At 35.4% G+C, this 25677-nt stretch overlaps 1 protein-coding gene across 1 annotated transcript; it reads right to left on the bottom strand.

Annotated features, from left to right (window-relative positions):
- Positions 1-16008: 16008 nt before the first annotated feature.
- LOC113755775 lies at positions 16009-17222 on the bottom strand. The gene is made up of 3 exons (XM_027299682.1): positions 17087-17222; positions 16393-16736; positions 16009-16263 (listed from the first exon to the last, which is right to left on the bottom strand). Exons 1-3 carry the CDS (start codon positions 17220-17222, stop codon positions 16009-16011), a joined length of 735 nt encoding a protein of 244 aa, XP_027155483.1.
- Positions 17223-25677: the final 8455 nt, after the last annotated feature.

The raw sequence follows: 25677 nt of genomic DNA, 5'->3' as shown, positions 1-25677 counted from the left end.
AAAATAAGGTTTTAAATCAAACCCAAAGAAATAACTTTAGTCTCTTCTTTAAAACAAAATAATGTTTTTAAATTAAAAATAAACTAAAGAAACCGCAATATCCTCTTTAAGACTAAACAAAAAATGACCATAAAAGTTCGGGTATCACAAACAGTGATAAAAATGAAAAGTTGTCCGAGAAAGAGATAGAATTACTGATGACTTTTATCAAGTTGTCACTATCACAAAACTCGCGCCTTCCAAGTCCCATGGCGCGAAATAGTTTTGTGATGAAAATTAAGGGTTGTCACTGAAAACTTAGCTGCTTTGAGTCAATTGTGACAACCTTCAATGTCGTGACTAAACAACCTCATTTTGTGACGACTTTTTGTTATCACTAGGAAATGTTGTCACTAATGACCTTTTTTCTTGTAGTGAATTAAATAAATTCTTTTTTATGCTTTCAATTAATATTGCATTATGTGAATACATAATGGATGATTATGGACTAAAATCAATGTGATTGTGAATGGTTGAATGTATGTGGTTTAGTTTTTGGTATTTTTGAAATAGGGCCTGCGTGTCTTGCCTTCTCTATATACTCTTGATGTAAATGCTCTTCCAATCTCACTCCCCTTGAATGTAACTCAAGATTTCTCTCAATATTATATAATGTACTCGATTAGGAATAGGGAAAAAGGTGAGGATCTTAAAATGTTTAGATTAGATTTACATTTGTAATATACAAAAGAGATGGAGATGGCGCCAATTCCACCATGGCAGATATACAGAAGGCGTACAGGACATTGAGATATTTCTTGACACTTAGTTTGATCATCTAGTTCCCTTTTGGCTCAAAGAAACTAGTTAGGAATAAAGTCTATAATCATCCATGTTTAATTATAGTATGTTATCTTATGTTGATGAATGGATATGCATGCTATATGCTTGATGAGACCAACTTGTATATATTATGTCTAAAATCCCTCTGCTCAAATATTAAGTCAAAACTTAAGTTACCTTCTATTATTACAGTTAAAATGAAATTGTGTTCGAATTAACTTGTTGAGTACGTTCAAGGTTGTTCTTCCATGATGAGTTTTAGTTATGAGATGAGATCTCGAAATAATGGATATAATTTAACTAAAACTTGTGACTTATTAAGTACACTCAAGGTCATGAAGTTTTAGAAGTAAAGGTTGGGTAACATGTGAGGTCCCACAAATATGGTTCTTATCTTTTATCATGTTTTTCCTTACTTGCCTTGAATTTGTAGTTGCTTTGATGATTGAGGTATGTTTTTAACCCTATTACCTTATTTAACTTGGTGTATGTTTAATTTGGTGCATGTTAAGTTTCATAGTGCATCACACTTATGTGGCCAACTAGTGAGGTGTGTGCAACAAAGTTGGAGGATTAGAAGGAGTTTTGTGCAAAAGGAATTATGTGACAAGAAGTGTTAAGAGTTAATTGAAAGAGCACTAGATATTATGGTGATTAGAGACAATTAGAGAGACAAAGAGATAGACTTAACTTGTGATCTTGTCATTTGTCACTCATCATCAAAGATTGACCAATACCCTTGACCAAGACCAAGTTTTCTTCTTATCCAACTTGAGCTCTTATCATTTCACTATTTCTTTTTGTTGTTCCTTGGCCTTGGATGAATTTGGGAAGGAGAAAAGAGGGAGAAAACCACAAAAAATTCTAGTCTTGATTCTTGTCCAAATTTGTGAGAAATCCAAAGAAAAACCCTAATCGACTCTGATAAATCTTGAATCAAGGTTGAAGGGAAGCTCTTGGTGGAGTTTTTGGAGGAAGAAAAGCCATGCATCTTTTTTATTTGCTTGTCATCCTTGAATTTGAAGGTAAGAGGTGAATCTTGCTAGAAACCTTAGTTTTCTTCCTTTACTTTGGAGTTTAGTTTATGGATGATGTTATAGAAGTTAAAAGGGATGACTTTTATGGAGGCTTTCTTCTTGAGTTGTTTGTGAATTTTTCAGCTTTGATTTCCAAAAATTTATGATGATTTTGGCAAGGTTTTTGTTTAAGATACTTTTTTAAACCTTAATCTTCACATGTATGTTGAATTTGAGCCAAGGGAGTGAGATTTTGTTAAGAAAAGTTTCAGTTTCTCAAGTTGTTAGGAATCTGAAAATTTTCGCAGGAAGCTCTGTGCAGTTTTGGGAAATTGGCTATAACTTCGTATAGAAAAGTCAGAATTGAGTTCCGTTTATTGTGTTTGAAACTAGACTCATAGAGCATCCAATGGTATAAAATTCAGGATTTATTTCAATTTCTATAAATACCAGCAAATTTGCAAAGTTTCTTGAAAATTGTGACTATTCTGTTTCTACACTTGTGATAGCAATGAGTTTTAAATTGAAATTTGACTAATTTTATGAGTTGAATTTAATGAAGATGTCTTCTAAAGTGATACGAAATATGGGCCGCTTATGGGCCATGTTTTGGGCTGCAAGAGATTGAATCTTTTAGTAATAGTTAGTACTTTATTTTCTAGATTTCTATTTTATTTGCTAGGAATAAATTCGGTCCAAGACCTCATGTTGAGTTGGATCCGATTTATAGAGTCTAGGCTCACTATAACTTAAGTTGGTTAATTAGCTTTTATTGGGTTATGTTGGGCCAGCTTAAAGCTTTCATTGGATCGATTATAAGCTGACCATTAGATAGTGGATTTGAGTAGTGGAATCGGGCCAAAGGCCTAGCCTAGCCGAGTTAGGGTTTTCAAGTCACTTTAGGTTTTCAAGTTGTAAGGCTATATATAGCCTAGGTTTTCATTCATTAAAGAAAAAAATTCAGATTTTATAAAATATATGTGAGTTATTTCACTCTCTCTTGCCTCAAGAGAATTTCCTTTGAATACTTGAGAATCAATCTCAAGTTGTTCAACGAACTTATCAATCAAGTAGTCTCCTTGATTGTGGCGTTCTTCTATCTATACTTTTGGTTCACTAAAGTGGCTAGTCGTGGGTTAAGAAATCTCCTTAGTTCGTGGCTCGTGATTCTAGAAGGGTCAAAGTTCCGCATATCATCCCAACTTGGTGTTCGTCTAGATCCATCTCACATCAGTTGGTATCAGAGCTAGTCGACGACATCAAGTATATCCCGTTGAGTTTGTTCGTAAGCTTCCTAGTCAATTTTATTTTGCAAATCTGGTCGTGTCTCTCTTTGTGTCAAGTCCGATTGTTATTACAAAAAAAAAAAAAAAAGTACTGTAGCATCGTACTGTTCATCGCTACTGTAGCGATACTGTTCACCGCGCCGCACTGTAGCGATACTGTTCATCGCTACTGTAGCGACACTGTTCATCCCGAAAAAAAAAAACTTTTGTTCATAACTTGTGTTTCTTTCTTATTTTGGTGTCTTGTTATATTGTTCTTGAAGTTTTGTGTTGGTTTAGAGTAAAAAAAAAAAAAAAAAAAAAAATCACCAAGCCGCTAAGGTTTCCTTGGGCGCAAGTTTCTCTGCCAAATCTGTCCAAACTTTAGTTTATTCCACCAAGTTGTTTTTAATTAATTTCCTAAACTGATTTGTGTTGAACTTGTTTGGGTTTTGGGAAATCTTGGAGAGGGACTACATAATCTAGGGTTTCTTGAGTTTCTCTGACTAATCTTGAAGTCTTGAAACTTGTGATACATGTCTTGAATAATTATGTGGAGGGAATGGAGGAGAACCATTGGATTGACATTAAAATTCTGGAATTCTACTACCCAAAAAAAAAAAAACCAGCCGAGTAATTGTGTGTTCCTTCAGAGTCAAAAAAAAAAAAAAAAAACAAACAGAAAAAGGAAAAGAGAAAAGGCATTCGGGTAGCAAACAACAAAGAAGGAAGCCGCACTTTTATTTGCCAAATTCTGTCTTGTTGCACTTGTTCCAACAAACCAGAAAATTACATCAAGAAAAGACTACTCAAAAGTTTTGACCAACCTCCTCTTGAAAATCTTGCACACCTTGAGCCTTGATCACTTGTATCACCCGTTGAGTTTTTTTGAGGATCTTGACCATCTTGATTCTTGAAGATTTGCACCTCCCTACGTATAAACAGTTTCTTGTACGTCCTTGCATCCATACGGGGCTTTCTTGGCTTAGGAGTAAACCTCTTGGGAGTTTCTTGAGCAGGCCGCTTGGGGTATTCTTGGGTGACGTTGCTTGTGTCATCTTGTGAAGCCATTGTTTAGCACCAAGCGTCAAAACTGTCCTTGTGTGGAGCAAAGAGGGGAGGGCCGAATTGTTGTTCTTGAGGGAGAGTAAGGGACGAAAATTTTGAGGGGATTTAAGAAGAGGCAATTCTGGAAAATTTTGGGGTTAGGAAGCTACCAAATCTGGAAAATTTTTTAGGAAATTCCAGCCGACTTTGAGGGGAATTTAAAAAGACAAGAAATCTGGAATTTTTTTCGTGGAAGCTATTCTGATTTGATAAGGTAACAAATCTGGAAATTTTCAGCGGTTAGGAAGCTACCAAATTCTGTTTTGCAGCCGACTTTGGAAGGTTTAAAAGGAGCAGAAATCTGGAAATTTTTTTAGCTACCAAATTCTGATTTGTTATAGCCGACTTTAGGAAGGTTTTTGGAGAGGGAATCTGGAAAAATTTTGGTAACAATTCTGTTTGGTTAGCCGACTTTAAGGAAATTTCCAAATAAGTCCAACACCTAACTTGTTTCCAAAAATCAATTGGGCAATTAAGTAAAGCACTTGGGAACTCCATCATCGTACTTGGACTTTCTTTTTCTTTGTACATCAATTTTTTCCTCTTCCATTCCTTATTCATTACTTGAGCTTTCCATTTCTACTTTTTGTTTCCTTGTTCCTTTGATACAATTGGGAGCTATTTTGATTAAAGTTTGATTGAACTTCCTTGAGAAAATTTCTGATTTCTTCAAAGGAAACAATCAAGTAGGCTTGAGGAGTGAATTGGTGAGATCATTAGAGTGTTTTAAACACTTGAGCAACACACGAGAGTGAGCGAAACACGTAAGGGAGCGAGTGAGGACTGTTCTACTAATTTTTGTTGAGTTTTGCAGGTAATAAAAGTATGAGACAAACGAATGCTCAACTGGAGCTCCACCATCTTGTGCCTAAAGGAGTAAATACTGTGGCATTGCGTGAGATAACTGAGCAATTGGAAATCATCAAAGCTCAAAAAAATGATTGGTTTTATACACGTTGCCATATCAAGGAGAAAGTTTGCAGCTTAGCCATTGATAAGGGTTGTGAAGTTAATCTCGCAAGTACTGTCTTGGTTGAGAAATTGAATCTTCCAACCATTGATCATCTTCGACCTTACAAGTTGCAAAGTGATAGTGGTGATATTTGGATTACTAAGCACACACTTGTTCCTTTTTGTATTGGTCAATACGTGGATGAGGTGTTGTGTGATGTGGTTCCCATTCAAGTGACGCATGTGCTGTTGGGACAATGGTGGATGTTTAATCGAGAAGTCAAATATGATGGATATACTAATAAGTATTCCTTCACATTTAATGGCCGTCGTACCAGGCTTGTGTCGCTTAACTCTAAGCAACTTTGTATTGATCTAGCATACATGAAGAGTGAGCATGAGCGTTATAGTATGAACAAAGAGCTGGAGGAGAGAATTGTGACTGAAGAGGTAAAATTCGAGGGAGTTGAAAAGGAGAAAGAGGTTGAGAATAATGAGGGGAAAAAGTCAGCTACTGAGCATGAACAAGAGATTAAAAATTCTAAGAGTAAGCTGATTGTGAGAAAGGATGTGAGATCATATGTTTTTTCTAACGATCTTGACTCTACTTTGTTTAGTGTTTCTACTTTTATGCAGGTTAAGCAAGGAAAAATTGAGTTGATCTTGGCATGTTCTATGCCTAAATCCATTGGTGAATATCAAACTTTTCATGGAGTTTGCACCTTAAGTGTTGTCTCTCTTTGTCATCCACTGATATTCAACGTCAACCATGAGCCTGATTTGCTTGTTGGGAGGAATAATGAAGTTTCAAAGGGAGTTTCTACACTTGAAACTTGTTATACATTTCCTTCTTATTTTGTTGGTGACAATCCTTTCCTCATTGGTCCAAATTCTGATTCCTTACAACCTGATTTTATTCTTCAATTTGAAGGTTCAGAAGCTGCCTATCTCGATCTTACTCCATTTGTGCAAGATAGGCCATACCAACAACAACTTGCAATGAATTTTGTAACTTTGCAAAATCATGTCCGGGACTTTTCTAACCTGATTGAGCATTACTATGAAGATCCTTATCTTGTGAATGTGAATGGTAAGCTATCAAGTGATTTTATACCTACAAATGCTAATCGTGTGATTTATTGTGTAGGTCCAAATTCGACCATTCATGACACAGGACTGATTAGAGAGCTTTGGAGTGGTTGGAGTCAAGCCTTGAGTTTTCCATGGCAGATTGTGAGCATTTTCAAGCTAACCAAGAGACATGTGCACCGAATTACAATAATCATGACGTATGCAAGTATCATCCATTCTAAGAGAGCCAATATGTGGAGATTTGAAGTTTGATACAGCCAACTCTTGTAGTACCATTCATTTCCAAACACGATTTGAGGACAAATCTTTTTTTTAAGACGGGGGGAATGATACGAAATATGGGCCGCTTATGGGCCATGTTTTGGGCTGCAAGAGATTGAATCTTTTAGTAATAGTTAGTACTTTATTTTCTAGATTTCTATTTTATTTGCTAGGAATAAATTCGGTCCAAGACCTCATGTTGAGTTGGATCCGATTTATAGAGTCTAGGCTCACTATAACTTAAGTTGGTTAATTAGCTTTTATTGGGTTATGTTGGGCCAGCTTAAAGCTTTCATTGGATCGATTATAAGCTGACCATTAGATAGTGGATTTGAGTAGTGGAATCGGGCCAAAGGCCTAGCCTAGCCGAGTTAGGGTTTTCAAGTCACTTTAGGTTTTCAAGTTGTAAGGCTATATATAGCCTAGGTTTTCATTCATTAAAGAAAAAAATTCAGATTTTATAAAATATATGTGAGTTATTTCACTCTCTCTTGCCTCAAGAGAATTTCCTTTGAATACTTGAGAATCAATCTCAAGTTGTTCAACGAACTTATCAATCAAGTAGTCTCCTTGATTGTGGCGTTCTTCTATCTATACTTTTGGTTCACTAAAGTGGCTAGTCGTGGGTTAAGAAATCTCCTTAGTTCGTGGCTCGTGATTCTAGAAGGGTCAAAGTTCCGCATATCATCCCAACTTGGTGTTCGTCTAGATCCATCTCACATCATAAAGCCTATTAATGCTTTAAGTCTATTTTCTAACGATGTAAGTTTTGTGATTTTTTGACCTACGGAACTTAAGTTATACCTTTTCAAAGAATGTCACTAAAGTTGGGAATTTTATCAAATGGATTAAGTGGGACTTGGGAAAGCTTTAGAAAACTTTTCTGAGTTTTAAACCTAACTTTCCTTGGTTAAATCCTGTATATTTTGATTTGAAATACTTAGATATGTGTTAACCTTATCATGCGTGAAGTATTTCACTTGATTTGAACTTGATAGGAACTTGATTTAAACAAGAAACCGTGGCCCTTTTGATTTTCTAATATTAGGGTTAAACTTGTAGTTACTGGGGTTGTTAAGTGAAGTTTCGAATCTCATATTTTCTCATCATCTTGGTTTTAAATAGCTAGACTCTTGATGGATTACATGATCATAGGACTTGAGAATATTCTAGAGGAAGAACCAGGGTGACCAATTAGTGAGGTCGAGTGGTGAGTGTTTCAACTGCATATTTCATGTTATTTGATTAAATATGATTTGTTGCTAGAAATTGTTAAGCACTTGAATTGTTATTGCATAGGCGAATGTGTACTTTATCGCACTCAAGCTAACTTGACTAAACTCTTGATATCTAATTTATGCATGTACAAGTAATTTGATATACATTGACTTGTGGCTTGACTTGAAACACTTGACCTTGAAATAGTTGAAATGCTTGAAATACTTGACATGCTGAGCTTACTTAATTTGATCTTGGTTAGGTGAATGTGTACTTATTTGCACTCGACCTCTATGAAGTTGAATTATATGACCCTGCATGTGGACTTACATGTACATGTGCATGAATGTAGGTCGGCTGTATATCTCCTTGCAGCGGCTGAACTGGGCTCTTTGCTAGCACCCTTATCTGAGACATCAGGTAAACTAGACAGCCTTGAGTTACTCATGCGTATGCTTGAATGTAAGCCGGTAACGACATAATTGGGCCCTTCGTTGGAACTAATACTTGAAATCAGCCTTAGAGTGGTTGGGTAAACTGTACAACCTTGGGTAAAGGAAGTATTTCCAAACCAGTTTACTCGTGACTTGAACTCGTCACATGCTTGAATACAGAGCGTTAGATGATAGCTAACGTCTCCAATCGTGACATGTGTGAGCATTGGTGACAACCAACGACTTCACTTGTGAATACTTGAATACTTGGGGTTTCAAGTCCAAATAATGAATACTTGAATACTTGGGACTCTAACCTCCACCCCGTGGATAGTTGGTCGAATCGAACTGGCAAGGGTTTGGTCGAGAAGATTGACGAACCTTGGGTACTTGTTTGACGTGCGGACCCGGTATAGGGGGATGATCGTAGAAACGGAGTTGGAGATAAGTGGTAGTCTACGGACATTATAATTGGTTGACTGAGTATCAACGGCCCCTGGACATGCTACTGTGGAACCTGCTCCTGAGAACAAACCATATCCTTTGACATAAATGTGTTCTTTATTATACATTATTACATGATCTATCTGGATTTGACCTGTTTCTTGATATCATGTGAATTGTATCATGCCTACTAGTTTATTTGCATGATTCTTGGAGCCTCATTGGGCGAAATCTCATTCCTTTAGTTTGTTCTCCTTACGGGGGAGCGAGAACGTGAGAATGGGAGTTGAAGAACGCATAGTCTTTGTCTAAATTTTGTTAGTTGCTCGAGTGAGCACTTCTTAACTCCATGTTGGATTCGCTTGATTTTTGCTTTGTATGCTTGGAGTTTTGACTATATTTATGGATTGTTTGGGCATTTGATATCCCCAATTGTATACATCTAAGGTTGGAATTGCTATTGCTCTTACTGTTGAGATTATTATTTTATAAATTTTATGGTGCGTGAGTGAGTCCTGTCGAGAATTGGAAAGGCGGTCTGTCAAACCCTTAGGTACGCTATAGGGGAAGATGGGGTCGTCAGGAGTTGCAGGAGTTGTAATTGGTAATAAGTACCTACCAGTTGAAATTGTTTTGGTTTGTTAAGCACACTGAAGATTAAAATAACTAAATGTGATTCTAACCTACTAGCAATTTTTGAAATTTAAGAATCTATACAAGACGGTTGTAGATTTGAATAAAATAGTGGGTGCAAAATCAAACTCATTTTTTATGTCATTTTTACTTGATTTTGTTGTTACATAAATAGCAGTTCTCTTTTATCTTTACTACCTATAATAGAAATTATGAGTAATTGCATATTATTCTCGAATAATTAATATTTTCAATTTCTTGGATTGGCAATGTCGTGCCCTATTTTTCGCGATGAAAAGGATGTTTACAAAAGATGTGATTTTTCATTTAAAAATAAGTGAAAATGTCTAAAATGGAACTTTGAAGAATGCGACAGTTTGAACCCAAAATTTAGTCTAAAAAGGGTTTTTAAGAAAAATAGGAATTGCGACTTGGTATTGAGTTTGGATGTACCAAATCATCCAAAATGTTTTTAACAAAATTTAACTAAAATAAAATAAAAATAAAACCCTTTTCGACAATTTTAGATCTTTGAAAATAAGAAAAAGTAAGTTCGGGAGTCACGGTTGAAGAAAAAGAAGACAAAGGTTCGATTGATTCAAACCTAAGGCATTCTTTCAATCTAGTCTAAGCTAGTTGTAAGATTTAGTTAAAAAAATTTTCTTAATCTAACCCTTAAATTTATCACATTTGAATGTTTCCTACATGGACGCAAATCTAAATTTATAAAAAATATCGAAAGGGACAAAATATCCATTCAAGGGTTTAATTGATATCAATCGCATTAATTACGAGGGCCAAAATAATCCCTTAAGGGGGTCATGAGTACGCAAAAATGAAATTCGAGAAAAAGAGAATTAAATTACATATAGATATAAGTGATCAAGAAAAAAGGGATGCAACATAATGGGTACGAGATGCAAAACTTGTGACATAATTTTTCTTATATAGGGATTAACGGGCTATTTAAACCAAAGAGTTATAATTGCCCATTTTCCATGTTTGAAGAGTAATTCTCCTAACCTAGACAAGTAAATAAACTAACTTATTTTACAATTTCTCAAATGAGATACAATGCTAAATGATATGATTAACACATATAGAGGGTAAGGGATCATATAATAGGGAATACCATGCAGATGAGAAAAAAAATCCTAAAATAAAAAAATATGCATGAAAATATAATGAATGTCACACAAAAGATAAATCTAACGCGTGAACGATCTAAGAGTCTAACGTTGGACTAGTCCATTTTTAAAAGTTCTTACTAGCATTGGACTAACAAGTAAACGGAGGGAAAAACCACAATTAGCGTTGGATCAGTGTGGTGACGTCATGCATTTATAATATATAGTAAAAAAAATAAGGCATAAATAAAAACAAATAAACATGTATGTGCACGTAGCACATAACACATAAACATAATATCTAGATGCAAAAATTCGAAGAAAAGCGGATAAAGCATATAAACACATAAACCACATAAACATACAAAACCTATCTATTATAGCGGGAAGTCTAACTACAATCTAAAATGGAAAAATATAATAAAATAAACCTATCTATTCTATCTATTACAATAGAGGACCTAATTGCAATCTAAAATAGAAAAATATAATGAAATAAACCTATCTATCTTATCTATTACATTAGTCTATCTAATTACAATTTTTCAAAAATATTACCTATCTATTACATCTTAAGGTATTTAAATACCTTCCAAATAATTATAAGAAAATTTGAATGAACATTTGAATTAAATAAATAACAAAGCATGTAAAAATATATAAACATATAGGAGCAGATAAGAGCACGTAATTGAAATTTAAATGATAATAAGGGTACCTCCCTTTTGAAATGGTAACTAAATAGAGTCATATTGCGCTATTTATACTCAAAATGAACAAAAGAATCATGACATCAATTTAATTGGAAATAATAGTAATATAAAAGTACTAAACTCATATTAATATGTCAAATATAAAGAAACTTTAGGACATTTAAAAATTACAAGTTGAATACATTCAAGAGTAACATAATTATCTATTGAAGAAAAGAAATAATCATAATAGAGAGAGTGAAAAAGTCACTAGGGACTAAATTATAGAAATTAGAAAGTTTTTGGATCAAAAATATAATTTTTCAAAAGTTTTGGGGTCAAAATTAAATCAAGATAAAGTTCTGGGATCAAAATGCAATTAAATTAAGGAATAAAATGAAAGAAATTTAAAATTTCGGGGCCACAATAAAACTACTCAAAAAATCATGGGCTAAAGTACAAAATTTGTTCCTGATTTGGGTAAAGCACAACCAAACGAAATTGGGCAATTTATTTTTGCTTGGGCTGGACTGCTTTGGCCAAAAGAAAAATGCAGGCTATTTCATTAAAAACAAAAGCAAACCCAAGTGGAAAATAACCCTAGAACCCAAACGAAAGCCTGGAAAAAAACTCTAACCCAAATGAAATTAAAGAAACAAGCCCACAAAAAATAAAAAAAACCAGCCCAATATTTCTTTCTTTTTCCTTCTTTTCTTCTTCTTCTTTTTTTTCTTCTTTTTCTCCGACGAGACATGGCCGACGGCGATCTCTCCGATCACGAAATATCACAGAAATACACACCCCAATTCAATTTTTTTTTTGCGTAAAATCCGTTTTTGGGTTTAATTTTACAAAAAATGAACCAAAAGTGATGAAATTTCCAAAAAAAAAAATCCAATTTTTATTCTTTAAAACACTATAATCACCACCAAAATTCATAAATTTTATAATACACTCCTTATGATTCTAACAATATAACTATGGCATGCAATCAATAAAAAAACAACAACAATATGACAAATTAAAGCAAAACAGTCAAAAAAAAAATATTCACATGCTTCTAAGGTTCAAAACTTCAAAATATTTGAACAACCCAATGTTTTTTAGGCCTTGCACTAGCCATAACCATCTATTTTAGCAAGAACATACACACTCAATTTAGTCTTTCAATTCATTTTTTCGCTCAGACATTTTCTCAAACAAATTATATGCATAATTCTGGCCTATACAATCCATGGAACTTAGGCAGACTTAGACTCCACATTTTCACCAACAAATTACTATAACAATCCATAGCAACTCATATGAAACATTCCATTTACAACCACAAGCATAAAAGAAAGAGAACAAGAAGAAAAAGAGAAAAGAGAAAAAAAATGAAGAGCAAGGATAAAGAAAACAAGATGTTTGGGTAAGACAATGAGGCAAAAAAATCACCTTGTTTTCGTCGTAGAAAAAGACAAACCGATAGATGGTGGTGATAATGGTTCGGACTCGGTGATAGTATCCACGTCTTTCACCTTCTCTTTTCTTTCTTTTCTTTGTGTGACTTGTGAGATTAAGAGAGAGCCGAGATTAGAGTGAGGGAGATGATCAGAAATTTTTGCTAGTTTGTGTCTTGTGTTTTAAAGAAAAAAAAAAAGAGAGTTAGAGAGGGAGAGCGAGCCGAGAGAATCAGGGGAGTTGGGGGTTTTATTGCCTTTTTCTTGTGTCTTGTCTTCTTGAACCAAAAAGGCGAAAAAACTGACAGACAGAGAGAGAGCCTAGAGTTCAGAGATTCAGGGAGAGGGTTTGGAGTTGTTATTGTGCTAGTGTGTTGATGAGACCAAAAAAGAGAGAGTCGAGGGAGAGTCAAAGAAAAAAATGGGTAGAGTAGTTGTGTAAAAATGATGAATTTCTGTCCCAAATGAAAAGAAAGGTCAATAGAAATTGAGTCTAAAATGGGTTAATAGTGGTTTTGGTAGGGGAAAATGATGAGAGAGTGCAATTTTTTTTCTTTTTCTTTTGTTTTGTTTTGTTTTTTGTTTCTTTTCTTGAAACAAACCTACAAAATGGAAAAAATACACATTAAAATGTAAAAATAAATAACTCATTACATAGATAAAATTCAATAAAATATTAAAAATTGACAAAAATTTGGTGTATACAACATGCCCCTCTTGTCTTGACTTTTTGTATAGAGTTTCGAAAAAAACTCAAGATAAAGACGTAGACACCAAATTGTTTACCTGTCTTTTCTGATTGCGCTTGAGTTAGAATAGGTCAAGCCAACACTTTGTTAAAATTATTGGTTAAAATGGTGCAATAACGTTGCAAAAGATGTGATCGAACTCGTGTAGAGTTGCCTACGTATCCCTCCATGGGAATCAGGATAAATATAGTTCAAATACAAGTGAACCACAATGAAACAAGTGCATTGACTATCTGCGATTTTTGCATAGTTGAAGAAGTCTGAACTCTCAGAATTTCTAAACACGAAACACAAAATGAGTGAGAAAGCACAATTGTTAAACGAAACAGTCAAGAAAAGTAAGTTGTCATAGTGAAAAAAGATACGCGGAAGGACGCGGTTAAGTTCCAAGAAGGGAGATAGAAGGGTGTGCGGGGGACGCTGAGACTTGCCAAGAGAAAATTAAATTTGATTGTCAAGAAGGGGAATCAAAAGGTGCATGGCAGACGCTGAGACTCGCCAATAGAAAATGAAATTTGATTGTAAAGAAGGGGGGTAAAAGGGTGTGCGGCGGACGCTGAGACTCGCTAACAAGGAATTAAATTTGATTTATGATATTGAGACTTGCCAACAGGGAATTAAATTTGATTTATCAAAAAGGGGAATAGAAGGGTGCACGGTAGACACTAAGACTCGCTAACAGGAAATTAAATTTGATTTGTCAAGATTCTAGACTGTTCAGTGGAACTGAATCCAAACCCAAACGCCTAGCAAGAGAATGAAAATATGCTCGAAATCTAGATAATTGGTGGGATTAAAATCGAGTCCAAATAACTAGCGGAAGGAATGAAAACGCAAGTTCTGTACTATCGAATTGGAAAATTAAAATACATGTTGCTCAAAAAACAACGACAAACTTACTTGTTGGACTTACAACCTTCTTGATTTTTCAAACTTTAAAGAAAATGAATGATGATTTTTCTTTTCTTTCTTCGAAAATGTACAGTCAAGTTTGGAACTCAATCCTTTTACAATTGCCCCAATGTAAATCATGCTTAACCAAACCAGTGTTGTATCACATAATTTCACCTGTAAAAGAAATAAGGAAAAAACTATGATGAAAACATTGCCACCACCATGTGATCCCTTTGCTTTGAGAACCGTGTAAACATGAGTTTCAATATCGACAAATTGCTCCCTGAGATTTGGTGTGCAATCCCTTCAGAATCATTACAAGTTTCTAGTATCAATTATCCATGCCTTATTATCATAGGATCTTCAATTTCATGACTCCTTTGGAATAAATTATGGAGGATTGTCTTTTAAATGAGACCCAATAAATGAGGAATATAAACTATTGAAAAAATTATTATTCATCATGCAATGATGCAAATACGAAATAAACAATGATACAACATAAATAAATAGAATAGCAAAATAAAATTGTTGGATTTATGAACACAGGTCCAAAGATTAAAAGTGGGATACATATTTAGAGGATAGCTTTTGATGAAGGAAAATGCTCTATCTGACCCCTTTCGATGTCATCCATTTTAGAGTTTATTATCGGTAAAACAACAACAATATGAAAAGAAATCCAAATCAACATAGTCATCGGCTTTCAAGCCTTAGCATCTTATCCTCCCTTCATGATCATCTTGTATTGTAAAATCCCACCTTAGCGCTCTTTCGAATTTTCACTAAGGTTACCTCCGCCCTTTTTTTTTTCTTTTTGTTGTTGTTGTTTTTTTTTTATTTTATTTTTTAAAAGGTGCCCTTTCAAGTTTTCACCTTGAGACATGGACAAGATAATTTTAACCCCAACTGTATCAATCCAGTCATATTTTGACAATTAATGGCATCAGTGAGACAATCCTCTCTAACATATTTCAGAAAAGCTCTATTTACGTCATTTGCCAACTAATTAAGAAATTTTGTTTTCAAAACACTGCAAAAGAGGGAGGTCGGCAATATTTTGATTCTTGTAATTAGGGTCAGGTGGGGTATACAAGAAAGGTTAGAACTTGAAAGCAGATCATATGATGGGTTTGAAACAATTTTGAGATCGCATTCTTTCAAAATTTTTGCCTCAGTGTAGGGCTGATAAGAAATGAAAAATTGGCCTCAGTTTAATTCTAACCGAACTTCTCTTTTTTTTTTCTTTTCCTTCTATTTTTTTTATGTGCTTCTTTTCTTGTTCTTTCCTTTTTTTTATTCTTTGTCACTTTTTATTCTTTTTTTTTCACAAAGAAATAAAATTGCCTCGTTATAGGGTTAATGATTTTAAGGGACTGCCAAGCGAAAAAGGATGAGTTATTCTGAAAATCAAAGGGGAAAATCAAGGATAAGATATCTAAATGGAAAAAGGAAAGAAAGCCTGGCTTAAACCCATCTCTTATAGTAATTTTAAAGAAAATTTTTATAATTAAATGAAAAATTTTTTTGCACATGTCTGCATTGATTGGTTGAGAAAAAATTTTTCCGTCCATTTGCATAAGGATAAGTGCTCCTCCGAGTAGCACTTTTTTAACAATGAATGGTCCTTACCAATTGGGAGCAAACTTTCCTTTAGCCTTCTCTTGCATTGGGAGAATTCATTTTAAGACCTTATCTTCGATTTCTAACAAACGAGACTTAACTTTCTTGTTGTAAGCATAAGTCATTTTTCACTGATAACATTGTCCATGACAGGTGGTATTCAACCTCTTTTAATCAATTAGAAACAATTGCTTATAGCGTTTCTTGATCCATTCAGCTTCTTCTATCTGAGTTTCCATTAGAATGCGTAAGGAATTTCAACTTCTGTAGGCAATGCTGTTTCCATTCCATACATAAGAGAGTAATGAGTTGCTCCGGTAGAAGTTCTGATCGTAGTTCTGTACGCCATCAATGCATAAGGCAGTTTCTCATGCCAATCTCGGTGTGCTTCAGTTATCTTACGAATAATTTTGTTCAAATTCTTAATTGCGGCTTCTACGGCTCCGTTCATCTGAGGCCTGTAAATAGCAGAATTTCGATGTCTGACCTTGAACTATTCACATAATTCATCCATCATGTCATTATTAAGGTTCTTTGCATTGTCAGTAATCAGTGTCTCTGGTAATCCAAAATGACAAATGATATTATTTCTCAAGAAATGCGACACCACTTTCTTAGTCACATGCTTGTAAGATGCGGTTTTGACCCATTTAGTGAAATATTCAATTGCTACTAGAATGAATCGATGCCCATTCAAAATGGGAGAATTAATAGTTCCAATCACATCCATTCCCCACATCAAATATGGCCACAGAACAATCATACTGTGTAATTCTGCAACAGGAGCACGTATAATATCATCATGCATTTGACATTTGACACATTTTCTGACAAAATCTACACAGTCATACTCCATAATAAGCCAAAAGTACCCTGTTCTTATGATCTTCTCAGCCAGTGGATATCCATTCATATGTGGTTCATAAATGCCACTATGCACTTCCTTCATCATACAATCGGCTTCCTCTTCATCAATACATATCAGAAGTCCCAAATAAGATGTTTTCTTATATAGTATTTCTCCATTCTAGAAGAATCTTGAGGACATTCTGCGTAAGAAATCTTTTACAACAGAATCAGCGTCAGGAAGGTAGGATTGCCATTTTTATGAATTCCTTAATGTCACTGTACCAGAGACGACCATCAGGAGCTTTTTCCATAACCAGACAATGTGTGGCTTATCTTGAAGTTGCATCTATATGGGCTCAATCACCAACTCATCTGGATGTTAAATCACCAAAGATAGAGTGGCTAAAGCATCAACAAAAGCATTGCAAGTGTGGGAATATGCCTGAATTTTAAATTCCTGAATTTACTGGCCAAACTAAGTAAGTTACAATGATACAGCATAATCTTCGAATCTCGAATTACCCACTGCTTAAGCGTCTGGTGCACAAGTAAATCGGAATCACTGAATGCTAGCAGTTCCTTGATCTCCATTTCCAATGCCATTTTCAATCAAAAAATACAAATTTCATACTCAACCATGTTGTTGGTATAGGAAAATTGTAACTTGGCAGTAGCAAAATATTGTTTCCCTTAAAGCGATACCAAAACTACTCCAATTCCAGTTTCAAAAGAATTCGATGCACAGTCAAAGAATAACCTCTATCCAAGATATTACTCACACTGTGACGACCCCACCTCCCACCTAGGGCATACCCAAGGGTTTGGCGGACCGCCTGCCCAACTCTCGTCAGGACTCACTCAATCAACTCTCAAGCGCAAGTAAAGATGTGCCAATCAAACTTAACATATATACAAATATTAACACAGATATACAATCCTCAAGGTTAAGTAAAAAAAGTTCAGTATCCAACCAACTACTAATACTATCACTATTACACAACAAAAGTTCTAGTCAAAAGTTTAGTCTTCCTCTAATTACCCGTCCTTGCTCAAGAACCCTGTAGGGAAAACAAAACCTAAAGGAATGAGCTAAAGTTCAGTGAGATTCCCATACACATAACCAAGCAATTGAAACAGGGACATTATTCATTTAATAACAATCAATCGAGAAAACATTCACAATATAAAAATAATGAGAACACACTCATCAAAATGATACATGCTCACGTGGAGCCATTCGTTCAATCATTCATTCATTCATTCATTCAACCAGTCATTCTCCTTCATTCAATCACTCATTTCTTCCCTTATAACTTCAACATTTCAATTCAGTCATTTCATTTCCCGCCACTAGCCAATTCACTGGCCAGTTCCCCACCAAACTTTATCGTCACACTCGAGTATACCAAACATTATCCCAGGGTCACAAGTTACCTGACCGAGTCCATTTCTAACTCGAGTCGACTGGCAATGAAGAGCAAGGGCCCAATTCAGCCAATGCTGTACCATACAGCCCACATAGCTTACATTCATGCACAAGTAATGCTCAATCAGTTAATCATTTGAAAATTCACTTTCACTTAGGTCAAGCACGATAAAATACACACCCGACCATTGAAAATCCATTTAACAGTCATTGGAAGGCATTTAACACTCAATCGAATATTCACAACAAGTACACAGTCATTTAATACACAAACATGCAAGAAACACTCACTCTAAACAAGTCACGTTTTATCAAAATTCAGTTCAGGGCTGGCACCTTGGCCACTCTCGAAATCTGCAGTCAAATATTGTCCATAAAAAACCAATCATATACGAGTGCAAGCTGCATAACTTATATTTCTATATCAAAGGAAAAAGGCATGAAAAGTATAGTAAGTCATATAGGCAAGGTGCACGCATAATTTGTAAAAGAAAATGATCAAAAACGGTTAAGTTCAAAGCCAATATATGCAACTAAAACCCATGTTTTGAATACTTGTTTAGAATGTTAGAAATCAGGTTTAGAACACTTGAGAAGTACATGTTAAGTGGGACCAAGAAAACAGAAAACAAGAGAAAGGTAACGAGAAACAATGAAGATGATAGCTTCGCCATCCTTTGGTGTTTTGATCACAACTGAAGTTACACTTATCGGATTGAGGCAAATTTTATGGCGTTTCGAAGCTAAGACATATACCTACATTTCTTATGAAGACATCGACACCTGGGTCTTACATTTTTAGGGTAAAAAATGGACGGTCAGAAGCATGGGAAAAACAGGTCAGGAAAATTAGAGTTTTTTGCGCAGTTAGAAGTGCTCTAGCCATATCATAAGCTAAAATGATCCAATTGATGTGAAATTTTGCAGCAAGAAAGATAACTCAAATTGATATAACTTTCATGTTTGTTCAAAACCTGATTCAATCTAAAACATGGAGAAATTCGCAGCCCAAATTGATTCCAAAAATAGGGCAGAACTGAAATTCACCAAATCGTCTAGTTTTCTTCCAAGTTTCAACTCCCAACTCAAACCCAATGAAGATTACATCACTACGCTACCAATTCACCTTTCTAATATGATTGGACAACCTATATCAAAGTTACAAACTTAACAAAGGCTGAAATCTCACTTCTTAAGCTAAAATTTGCATATAACCATCACTAATTGTGATTAAAAGCTATAGATTCTGCCTTAACACTAAACTAGATTCTACTAATCATATAAATGCCAAATCAAAGAGGAAATAAATTATATAAAATTTGGAAAATATCAATAAAACTGAAATTTATCATCCCCAACCCTAAAATCGCAAGAATCTCCATAAAATCAATCAAAATCAAGTTATCCAACAACATTTAAAGAACAAAAGGAGCTTCTAATGATTATACCTTCCAACACCTTGAAAACAAGCAAAGCAAACCCTTTTCTTCTCAAAACACTCCACCTTTACCTTGCTATCACCTTAGATGCGAAGTTAATCGGGGTAGATTTTGGTAATTGGAAAACATCTCTCAAGATTTGGTGAAGGAAATCAAAGGAAAAATAGAGTTTTCTCTCTTGGTCTTGCTCCTCTTGAGGTTCGGCCAGCTTGAGGAAAGAATGAAGGGTTATTTTGTGCTCTAAATGAAGTGATAAAGATGAAGACTTAAGTGCTCCAAGACTAAATAAAAACGCGACATGCGGTACTACTTTGACTAATGCTTATCTCTTGATTTTTCTTCTTAGTTTCTAATCACTCATCTATGTGGTGTTCCTCTAACTCACTCTCAAAACTTCTAGACATATATTTCTTGGTATATAATATCCGTTCATGCCCACTAAATTTAATACACACTTACTAGTGAGCCACACTACCCAAAATGCACTATAACTAAACACGCACCACAATAAAAAAATAAACAATTAAAATTTAACTCAACCATAAAAATACCTTAGAAATTAAAGGATTTAAACTAGAGTAAGTCAAAATATTATTTAACGCACGTAAAATGATAATAGAATTTAATTTTTTTATTCAAAATCTCACAATCTCTCCCCCTTAAAAGAATTTCGTTCTCGAAATTCTAACCTACATAAGATTTTGGAACGGGTTGTTGATCCAAAGAGTATACTCTAGCTGATGCCCTGGATCTGTTTCCTCTTTCTTGGTTTGGCCTAGAAGTAATTTGATCCCTTTGCTGCACATTCAACCCTCTTTGTTGCTTTCCCGAACAATTGTGAAGTTGATGATCAGCACTTCCACATATCAAGCATTTCTTTCCCTTTACCCAGCATGCATCCTCAGTATGATTTGTTTTCCCACAGTAACCACAAGCTAATCGAGAAGCTTCTATTGGATTCTTTAGAGAGACTTCCTCTTGTCGTCCTCTTCCTACCTAACTTTCTCTTGTCGAACTTCCCTCATATTGTCCTTGCATCCATGGTGGGTAAGGTGGAAGGTTTACTCTTCTAGCTTTGGAATGTGGTACGGTGTCCTTAAGTTCCTCAGGCTCACTACTCGGTGCACTTCTTTTTCATGCTTGGAATGCTTTTACTTTCCCCCTTGCAATTTCAATCCATTGGACTTTCTCAAGAACTTCTGTGAATGTAGTGATTTGAGCCTCTGCAAGAGCTTCCTGGATTTCTGCATTTAATCCCTGTACAAACTGCCTTACTCTTCTTTGCTTCATAGTTACTAATTCAGGGGCAAATTTAGATAATTTAGTGAATTGGCTTTCATATTCTGACACAATCAAGGCTCCCTGACGTAATCTAATGAAATCGTCCTCCCTTTTCTCTTGGACTAAGGGCGGAAGGTTTTTCTCATTAAATTTTCGTATGAAATTTACCCAAGTCTGCGCTATTATTCCCTCTTCCACTCAGCCCTAATCACGTTCCACCAAACACGAGTTGGCCCTTCAAATTGAAATACCGCAAAAGTTACCTGTCTCTACTTTGAATAATTTAGCGTGGCAAAAATATTAATCATTTGTTCTAACCAACTCTCGGCTGCCTCCGGATTAGATCCTCCAAGAAATTTAGGAGGAGAAAACTTCTGAAAACGCTCTAGGGCTCTATCCTCTCCTCCCTCAGGTTCCTTGGGTTGGTTAACAGGTGCTCGCCCTTGTTGTTCCACTAAACGAGCCAAAATATCGGTAATTTGTTATATGGCCGTCGCTACCTGATCCCCTGCTTCGGCCTGTGGTTCATGTTGTTGTTTACCTGCCGCTTCTCTTTCTTCTCTTGATTCTTGAGCTTGCATAGTCCCACGTCCACGAGTAACCCCTCGTCCTCGACTTCTTCGTCCTCCATACTTTTTTTTAAAATAAACTATATATGTGTGTGAACAAAAATAGATCGGCTATATATATGGAATAAGAAGAAAACAACATAGGCCAAAATGAGGAAATACCCTTAAAATATATAACACAACAAATTCACAAGCTAAATCACAAAAATATTGTACATATCATCCTAGCAAAATCAAGTTCACAAAACATGTCTAGTACACTATACATATTAGTCCGCAATACGGCAAACACATACATACATGCAGAACAAAACAAGAGACAACGATTTCCCAATTTCTCCAAGGATAGATTCTAAATCCCAAGTTCATCCGTCAAAGAAAGTTCAAAAGATCCATACTTAAGCAATCGCTCCAAGAATTATATCTAGTTCCTTACAAATGCAAATGAATGTCAAAACACTAAAGGATACCTTAATGATCTTCCAAAGTCAAAGTCAGTCCCATGGGTATCAACTAGTATCGTTGTTCAAGAAATTGGCCCATTACTCTTCAAATCAATCTCGCACAATTCTCTTCTCTTCTCGCTAACCCAATATAAAAACCCTCAAACATCAAATCTTACTATCCATCAGGAACATAGATGCTTAATATTGCACTTAAACTTCACAATATCCCATAGTTCAGCATCCTAAACTTTAAGTCTAGGATACACTACAGAGATCTGAAGCCTAAACTCTAATACCAACTGTGACGACCCCATCTCCCCCCTAGGGCGTACCCAAGGGTTTGGCTGACCGCCTGCCCAACTCTCGCCAGGACTCACTAACTCACTCAATCAACTCTCAAGCGCAAGTAAAGATGTGCCAATCAAACTTAACATATATACAAATATTAACACAGATATACAATCCTCAAGGCTAAGTAAAAAAAGTTCAAGATCCAACCAACTACTAATACTATCACTATTACACAACAAAAGTTCTAGTCAAAAGTTTAGTCTTCCTCTAATCACCCGTCCTTTCTCAAGAACCCTGTAAGAAAACAAAAACTAAAGGAATGAGCTAAAGCTCAGTGTGGTTCCCATACACATAACCAAGCAATTGAAACAAGGACATTATTCATTTAATAACAATCAATCGAGAAAACATTCACAATATAAAAACAATGAGAACACACTCATTAAAAGGATACATGATCACATGGAGCCATTCGTTCAATCATTCATTCATTCAACTAGTCATTCTCCTTCATTCAATCACTCATTTCTTTCCTTATAACTTCAACATTTCTATTCATTCATTTCATTTCTCGCCACTAGCCAATTCACTGGCCAGTTCTCCACCAAATTTCGTCGTCATACTCGAGTATACCAAACATTATCCCAGGGTCACCAGTCGCCCGACCGAGTCTATTTCTGACTCGAGTCGACTGGCAACGAAGGGCAAGGACCCAATTCAGCCAATGCTATACCATACAACTCACATAGCTTACATTCATGCACAAGTAATGCTCTATCAGTTAATCATTTGAAAATTCACTTTCTCTTAGTCAAGTGCGATAATGTGGCAGCCTCACTTTTTCCAAAGGTGAACCAGAGGGGTCAGCGAACTGCCTGCCCAGCTCTCGCCAGAACTCACCACAATCCATAATTCAAAAGCTAGAAATACTTTGAATATTTTCAATATACATTTAAAGTAATCCAAAACATTAATATTTAAAATTAGTTAACTTTCAAGTTTAAATACAACTCAAAAGAATATGCACTACAGTCATTTGCTATAATACAACTTAAAGTCTCCAAGAGAAAACAACTTAGTACTATTCGTGAGCACTCTCAATCTTGAACCCTGTTAAGGAAAGCAAAGGAGTGGAATGAGCTAAACAGCCTAGTGAGGTTCCAAAATACACAAGTAGTTCTAATAAATCAAGTAAATTAAGCATAACACACATATGGTTCAAGGTTTCATATTGGCACATTAAAATGTGACCTTTATCATTTTACAGAAATAAACACACATTAAAAGGATACAGTGTTCACGTGGAACCATTTCGGTCAGCTTCACCTTTTAACTCCAATAATTCCCTCGGTTTGTCTGGCCATCGCCTTATTCCTCCAGTAGTAATACTCGAGTATATCGAAACGGTGGCTCAGGGTTCCAACCTACCCGACCGATTCCAGTCCTGGCTCGAGCAGGTTAGCAACCAAGGGCAGGGCCCAGTTCAGCTAAGAGTTTACAACATGCACAAATAATCAAATAAACCGGTAAACGGTAGAAATTCGCGGTTAAACGGTAGCACTTTGTTATTTTAGTAGGTCGAGTGAGATAAAGTACACACTCACCTTAAAACGGTAGAAAATTACATAGGAGCAATTATAGGGAGTATTTAACACTTAAACACACAAGAAATATGAAGTAAACATGTACCAAAACTATTCAAGTCACACACACATGCAAAGAACACTCACAGTTACGTGCGATATGTCTCGGTTCCTGGATAACACCCTTGATTACCCTCGAGTCCTAGGGTAAGAACCAACAAGTTTATATGAAAGTGAAAAATAAAACTTTAGGGTTTTAGCACTTAAGAAGTGAAGAAACAAAAGGTTGGTATATAATTCTCAAATGTATACTAAAGAATAAAGCGAGTCGTTATAGCCTTGAATCAAGCCTTTTCAAATTCAAAGTTCAAAAGTAAGAATGGAACCATGAGAAATCAAGTTCTAGGTCAAGAATTAAGCATATTAAAGAACATTAAGCTTTCTCATTTAAAGCCAAGGAAACATCAAGTACAAGGGAAACTTGTATCCTCCATGAAATCGAGTTTAAAATGAACCATCAATCTCAAAAGGAAGTTGAATGTTCTTAAAAGTTCATTTTTTAAGAAATCAGAAAATTTCAGCTTTCCGCAACAAAACTTGGAAAATCAGATCATGAGTTTGGTAAGTCCAAAAATTGGAAACTTTACACCGTTGGAAACTAGATTCATAGTACTAAAACTTTACAGAAGAAACTTTTCCCAGATTCTAACTAGAAACCATTCAAATATCAGCCCAAAGTTGCAGTTTCAAGAAGACAGGACAAAACCAATCTTGGTTTTTGAGCAATATTTGGAAATTCGGCAAAATTCACAAGAAGTGAATTAGCCTCTGAAATTTATAACACAGGAAGAGTTTCAAGTAAAGTTTCAAACAAAACAAGAGAAACTAAATTCGGATTTTTGAACAACAAGACACAACAGTTTGAAGATGGCTGGATTTCACAGCCTGTTCAACAATTTTCCAGTTTCCAGCTTTGACACAGTTTTGAAATCAGACCATATCTAACTCTACACAACTCCAAATTGAGAATGGTTTATGGAGTTAGAAACTAGATTCAAAATGCTTCAAATCATCAGAAGACATCATTTTCAAACTCCTTTCACAAGTGAGAAAAAATTGAGCCACAAGATACAGTTTCCCAGTTTTGAAGAGCAATCTTTAGGGCATAATTTGGGCATTGAAATGGTATTGAAATTACACCAAATTTGGTACACTTAAACTTCCATATATGGAATACCTCTCTACTAAAATTTAGGCAAAAAATCGCACGGGAAGGTAGTTAACAAAATGACTAAATTTTGTGAAATTCTTCGAAGCAAATCTGCCAACCTTATTATTCTTTCTTTTCCAAAAGTTTTGTCCAACGAAATCAGCCCCAATTCGCCCCATTTTTGAAACCAAGATTCCAGAAACATTTATTGAGTAATTGATGGTTTAATAGCACCAAAATATTTGGAACAAAACACCCCAAAACAGATTTGACCATTCGGTCAGCAGGGAAAAGGAAAATTTCCAGATTTTTGGCCAATCTTTTCATGCAATTTTGAAGCACCAAATGAAAGAGTTTTTTGCTAGAAATTTGTCCACTTAAAGCTCAACATATCAGCTCTCAAATGGCCAAGAAAGTCATGAAAATATGGCATCAAAACAGAGTAACCAAAACTCAAAATTTCGGCCAGCACTTCTTCCTCTCCTCTCGGTTTCTCTCTTTCTTTTTCCTCTTCTAGTTTCTACCCTTAAAACTCATCACAAAACACACTAACACACTCATAAACATCAGAGCAGCCCTTATATAACCAAGGTGGGAGTTCATAGAGCCCACTTCAACCAACCAAATCGAACCAACAAAAAACAAGAAGGAAGTTACAAGCTTCAAAGCCAAGAAATGAAACAAGAAAGCAAGAGTTTTGGTGAGAGATGTTTATACCTTCCAAACACAAGAGGAAACCCTATATTTTTGGTGTGAGAAACTCCTTAAAACAGCCCCCCAACCAGCCGGCCCTCTCTTCCCTTCAAGATGTCC

Source organism: Coffea eugenioides, unplaced genomic scaffold, assembly GCF_003713205.1.
Source record: "Coffea eugenioides isolate CCC68of unplaced genomic scaffold, Ceug_1.0 ScVebR1_1722;HRSCAF=2624, whole genome shotgun sequence".
Classification (NCBI taxonomy): Eukaryota; Viridiplantae; Streptophyta; class Magnoliopsida; order Gentianales; family Rubiaceae; genus Coffea; species Coffea eugenioides.
The sequence above is the reverse complement of the archived record's forward strand: the minus strand, read 5'-3'. Positions and strand labels throughout refer to the sequence as shown.